Source organism: Hibiscus syriacus, unplaced genomic scaffold (assembly GCF_006381635.1).
Source record: "Hibiscus syriacus cultivar Baekdansim isolate YM2019G1 unplaced genomic scaffold, ASM638163v2 tig00109916_pilon, whole genome shotgun sequence".
NCBI classification, from domain to species: Eukaryota; Viridiplantae; Streptophyta; class Magnoliopsida; order Malvales; family Malvaceae; genus Hibiscus; species Hibiscus syriacus.
The window spans coordinates 595517-601858 of NW_024062526.1; the positions used below are offsets into that span (position 1 = coordinate 595517).

The 6342-nt window shown below is 28.0% G+C and overlaps 1 protein-coding gene across 1 annotated transcript; it reads right to left on the reverse strand.

Annotated features, from left to right (window-relative positions):
• Nucleotides 1-3658: 3658 nt before the first annotated feature.
• On the reverse strand, nt 3659-4798 carry LOC120210146 (myb-related protein 315-like). Its single transcript, XM_039208941.1, has 3 exons — nt 4574-4798; nt 4363-4492; nt 3659-4268 (listed from the first exon to the last, which is right to left on the reverse strand). Exons 1-3 carry the CDS (start codon nt 4707-4709, stop codon nt 3830-3832), a joined length of 705 nt encoding a protein of 234 aa, XP_039064872.1. The 5' UTR covers nt 4710-4798; the 3' UTR covers nt 3659-3829.
• Nucleotides 4799-6342: the final 1544 nt, after the last annotated feature.

Genomic DNA, 6342 nt, shown 5'->3' on the forward strand with positions numbered 1-6342 from the left:
TGTCGGATTTTTTCTTCTTCAAAAATGTAGAAGATAGATTTTATCTTAAGATTGTCAGAAGTAAAACAATCCGAGACGATAAAATACAAAGAAAAATCTTATTTAAATAATCGAAAGGAATATTATATAAGTAAATATACGTTTTTGACAGAATAACAGATTGAAACGAGTTGAGGTATGCAACTATGCAGTTTTCTTAATATAGATTTTCGACCACTCCTATGTTGCTTGAGATCATTGGTCGCCTGTCTCCTAGGATACAACAACTAGATGATCAGCTATAGTCATACTTGTGCAGAGATCATGAACTATTCCTAGCTTTCGTCTATCACCAAAAAAAGCTAGAGAAAAGAAAAAGAATTCTTTTAAATTATTTTTCTCAACAACGTTTGAATCAATTTCTCATTCAAAACCTAAAAATTATAAAATTCCCCCATATATATATACTTTAATTTACTAAGGTGGCAAGGTAGCTAGGTGCCATTAAAAGTGACATAAAAAACTTACCAATCAACATGTATCATAACTAATAAAATTGGAGCTATATATAAAACCGACTGGAAAATTAATAAATTCATCACATGTTTTCGAAAACGAAAAACAAAGAACAAAAGTCATTGTAGGGATAAATTTGTTAATTCCATAAATTAGTAAGGATAATTATCTAAAATACTTGAGACGAAATATAAATGGATAATAATACTCCATGTAATTTATTCATTGCTACAATCAGTTGCTGAAGTCCATGTGTTTCATTTGTTATATTAATTATGTATATAAATATTAATAAAAAATAAATAAATAAATAAAATATAGATTTTCAAATGTGATAAAACTCCAAACATATTATTTTAATCCTACCTACCATATTTCGACGTTTCATCTTATGTTTATTACATTGTCTTTGTAGTCATTAAACTTATTTTAGTTTATATCATATGTTTTATCGTATCAAAATTTATAATAAGATATGAACGTATCTAAATGATCAATAATCATAAAATAGTACTCTACCTATTGTTTTCTTCTTTGGTGATTCATACTAAATAAAATAATTTTCCAATAAATATTTAACTTCACCCTAACAAATTAATAAAAGAAATAAGAAATTTTAAAGATTAAATTTGTCACCAGTCCCTCTACAATATTTAAACCATAAATTTAGTTATTTTTAATTTATAATTTTTTGAATTATTAAATTTCAATGTCGGTCAAACACCACATAGACAATATAATTAAATTATGGTATTTAAAATAGTGAAATTAAAGAAGAATAGCTAAATCTAAAAACTTATGTTTTGTACATTGATCGCATAATTTAACTTCATAAATTTAAGGATAAATTATACAAATCGCCACTACATATAGGGTTAGTTTTTGTTTAGTCCATCATCTATGAAAAGTTGAAATATAATCACTTGATTTAAAAAAATGTATAAAGTTAGATTGATGGTGTTAAATTTCTAACGAAAGATGATGTGGCAGTTAAACAAAAAAATTATAATAACAAATCTGAACCTTAACCTTTAGACTTTATTTTAATTTGGACCTAGTTCTAAAAAATCAACCCTCTACATTAAAATGATAAAACCCTCCTTAAACTATAAACTGACTCTACACCAACTTCTAAATTGACTCCTTTATCATTTAGTCCCTCATCATTTGCCCTTGATTCAATAATCCCCCTTTTAAGATCCAATTAAGTCCATTTCTTTCTCAAGTAGGCTCAAACTTGCCTAACCAGTTTAATTATGTTATCAAATCAATCTACATACATCTAAGGTCAACTCTCATAGGTTGACTAAAAAAATTCAAGTCATTACAGTATCTGAATGCGGAAGGTTAAGTTTTTAGAATTATGATCAAATCGAAACAAAGTGTAAAGGTTGTGGACCAAATTTATTATTATACAAATTCTATTAACCCACACATCAAACGCCGTTAAATTTTATCGGGCCGACTCTTGGACGAAAATAGAATATAATTTAATGTAGTGACAATAAATAAATAATAAATAAAAGAATGAAGCCATAAATCATTTATCCAAAATTTATAATTACAAAGCAATGACAATAGCAGTGACGATGAATTAAGATCAAGATGACGACGGCAAGCATAGTCTGCACTTAGTTAATAATAGTCAAAAATATATATACCAAAATGATGTTTGATTTTCCTTTTTAAAATAAGAATGATTTTGCTGTGTAAATTGTTTGGTACACTAACTTATTAGGCTGTAATTAAAAACATTAGCAAATTAAACATGTTTTGTTTCCTTAAAAAGGTTAAAAATCACCTAATGATTGAAAGTTAAACTTTTCTATGGTTGGGTTGCTTCTTCCACTGTTCTTCCTGCATCCGACAGATTGGATAGCAAGACCTAAACCGACAATTTATACTAAATGCAAGGACTGAAAAAAAATAATTTAATAAATTTAACGGTTAATGTTTGTGTTAGATCTAAAAATTTGAAATTTTAAAAATATTAAAATTAAAAATGATTAAATTAGAATACATATACTAAGTCTGCAACTTAATCATAATATAAAAGCTAATAATATAATTTAACTGTTATATAAAAATTGTTATATCAATCATTTAAAATTGTTATGACAGATTATTATTATTCCTTGATGTTTCGGGTTCGAGCACTAAGAATATCAAGGGGTGTGAGTGTTCAATATTAATTGATTAACTTTAAACAGATGATACCTTATACTTACCTCGAATTAATAAAAAAAATGTTATTACAAAAATTATTAATGAAGTAATATTTATAAACACAAAAATTATTTTTATTATAATCATAACACAAACATAATACGAATATACAGATTATTAATATAACTTTCACCCTTGGAAGTGTTTCTTCTTTTCTCTCTACCTTTAAAAGTCTCTATATTAATTTAAAATTTAAAAAAATCCAAAAAATAACACAAAGGTCTAATTTATCCAAAATAAAATAAAAATAAATTTTAAAAATTAAAATAGGAAAAGAATAATTGGCATAATTTATTGAGGAAATTACACAGTGAAGAGCTTGCTTAAGCAAAGGATGGTGTTTGTTTTATAATCAATTTGTCAAATCTGTCGTTGTAATTAGTTGAGTTGTCCATTCATACCATTTCTTATATGGTACGAACAATTTGTATTTTCTTTTCCCCATTGGAACGCTGAGGTTTGGTTTAATAATCAGATTGACCCCTTTTTTCTTCCTGCACAAGCTACCCACCATTTACCGAAAATAATAATTCACTATAAATTTATAAATTATGAATGATACAAATATATGATATTGTATATATCTTAAAATTTGATATTTATATCAAAACTCGGAGTATTTCAAATAATTTTCTTAACATCAATCCCTATAAAATTGTGAACATCAAAATTTTATATCTTTATACAATAATTCTCTCTTGTAATTATGAAGGTTAAGACATTATCCGTAGAATCAAATACTTAGTCAATAAGAAAGTTAATTCTTTAAGATTTCTTGCTTAAAATTATTATTTACTTATTAAATTAACTTAATTATTAAATAATCTTCGACCATTAAAATTTAAAAAATAATTTAATTTTTAATTAAAATAAAGAAAAAGTTGGAATAAAATAAGACTTGATCATAATCATATACGATACATGTTATCATCCCATGATGTGTGACAAATTGGGAAGACAAAAAGATTTTTACAGTTTCACTATTACGTATCAAATCACAGAGAAATTTAACCTTAAAAACATCACTTTCTTGATAATTACACAAACCATATTCATCAATCTGAATCACTTTTCCTTCTGCTGTGAAATTTCAAAAGAAAACTACGCTTCAAACACCAATTTGGCTAATTTCCCAAGGAAGAAACGAGTTGTCTTCTTCAACCGGAAAAAAGGTATCATCCCATGACAGAAATGAATCCACACAATCAACCCATTGCTTTAAACAGTCTTCTTCTTGAGCCATTGAAAACGAAGACGTGTATGAAGAATGATCCAAGTCCAAGCTTCCACACAATACGTCGTAGTCATCCAAAGTCACTTGAATCTCTTCACCCCCCTTGCATGCAGCATCCTCGGACTCAGTGGCTGATTCAGAAATAATCTCTGAGCTTTCCTCGTGTTCTTTTTTACCGTCGATTTTCTCGACAGGCTTGTGTGTCACGGGGTCCAGACCAAGAAGCTTCAGCTTCTTCTTGATTTTGGTATTCCAATGATTCTTGATTTCGTTGTCTGTTCTACCCGGAAAATGGGAAGCGATCTTAGACCACCTAAAAAAATAAAAGTCCGAGATTAAGATCTCAACCTCTGTGATATATGGTCCTCCTTACACACGTGTAAAATTACGATGTATCATATTTTTACCTGTTTCCGAGATGAGAATGTAGTCGAATAATCTGATCTTCTTCGGATTCCGTAAACGACCCTCTCTTAAGATCCGGTCTAAGATAATTTATCCATCTTAATCTGCAACTTTTCCCACATCTTAAAAGGCCTGCATAGAATATAAAGTCAACATTTTGAGACCAAAAAAGCATAATCACAAGCACCTGATACTCAAGAAGAAGAACATTACCGGCAAGCTTGGGAACATTTCTCCAGCAAGGAATAGTACCATTGTTGAATATAAAGTTCATCAGTTTATGATCTTCCTCGATCGACCATGGACCTCGTTTTAATCCAACTTTATCACAACATGGTTTTCGTCCCATTTTCCAAGAAAAAACCTAGAAATCTAAAAAGGGTGTTAAGATGCAATGCTAGCTGATGTTGTTCAAGAAAAAAAGACAATTAAAGATGATGTCTTTAATTGAGACAATGGAAATGGTCCTTCATATATCTATATATATGAAGCAAACGCGGGTCGTTTTCGTTGACAAATTTTATTCGTGCAAGTAGCCTTTCTTCTCATTGGTTTTGGATTAATTTGTGTTGAAACCGAAGAAAGGTTTAAATCAGTTGCTGGGATTTATCTTCCTGGCCCCGTGTTGACGCTGGAGAGATTCCTTCACCTATATATCCAAAGTTATCTCAAATTCCAACCATCTACCTATTAATTACATTATAAAATGTTGATAACCAAATTATGATGATCCAAAAGGATTAATTCATATTTTTTAACATTATGGGGTGATTATAAAGTAATATATGTTCAGAACTTTCTTAATCAATCAATAATATATATATATATATATATACCATACAGACACAGCTACTCGAACTCAATATATCTAGGGAGAACAACACTCATTTTAACCACTCAGCTCACTTAATAAGTTCTAAGTCATAAAATTTAACATGATAAAAAAAGTGACAAATTTAAAAAATTTAGATTTTAGTGTCAAAATTTAAAGAAGTTTATACAATGTTTTTTTTAAATGAGACATGTCAAACAATTTATGTCAATTTTCTTAAAAGGTGTATATAGGGATTAACAGACATATAAGAGATTTTATGCTGGAAGTGAATTTATAATATTTAAAAAAATAATTTTTTATAAAATTTTAGGTGACGAAAATATATTATTAGTAGAAAAATGTAAAAAGTTATGAAAAATTTGACTTTTTAGGGAGGTTTGTCCCGATTGATTATTGGGTGTATCCAATTACTTTTAGAGTATATCAATATTATTTTGAAATGGTATCAATTTTATTTTTAATAATTTTATAGAAATTTTAAAAATTTCGGTCGTCTTTTGACACCTTTATTCACCATGTGAATAGACTCATGAGTAAAAATATTACAACCAAAGTAGACATAAAAGTCAAAGAAAAACAGCAACTAATACTCTTATCCAAGCTGGTAATGAGAATGGATAACTTAGTAGTCAAAGTTTTTACAAACTTTGGGTTAGAAAACAACAGGACTGAACTAAAAACTAAACCCACTAGTGGTTTCTCGTTTTAAGTCAAATTAATGGTGTTTTACTGAAAGCATTTATGTCTTCTTTCTCTTGTCTTTTTTAACTTTTATTAATATAATTTTCCACTGTTTTGGGTGGTTAAATGACTTTAAAGCTGTAACTAATTACAGGACCGACTCAAGATTTTTTTTTGTTAGGAGTAAATTTGAATTTTTGAAATTTTAAGGGATGAAAACAAATATTTAATAAAATAAATAAATAAAACAAATTAAAATATATAATAATATAAATTTTCGGGAGTGACTGTCCCACCTTAATAAATTTTTGGATTAACTTGAGATTAACCATTACTTTTGGCCAATAACTGACAAGCTTAACAATTGCTTGTCAAATTACTCTACGCTCAACACCAATGAATCTGGTGGCTTTTCCACAATAAACATTTTTTTAACAATAATAAACACCAATATTTAAAGAAAGAG

Excerpts from the sequence above, each read along its gene's own strand:
- LOC120210146 (XM_039208941.1), bottom strand. The coding sequence starts at position 4,709 with ATGGGACGAAAACCATGTTGTGATAAAGTTGGATTAAAACGAGGTCCA. Across the intron at positions 4,493-4,573 it reads AAATGTTCCCAAGCTTGCCG|GCCTTTTAAGATGTGGGAAA; the intron begins GTAATGTTCTTC and ends TATTCTATGCAG. Across the intron at positions 4,269-4,362 it reads CATTCTCATCTCGGAAACAG|GTGGTCTAAGATCGCTTCCC; the intron begins GTAAAAATATGA and ends TTATTTTTTTAG.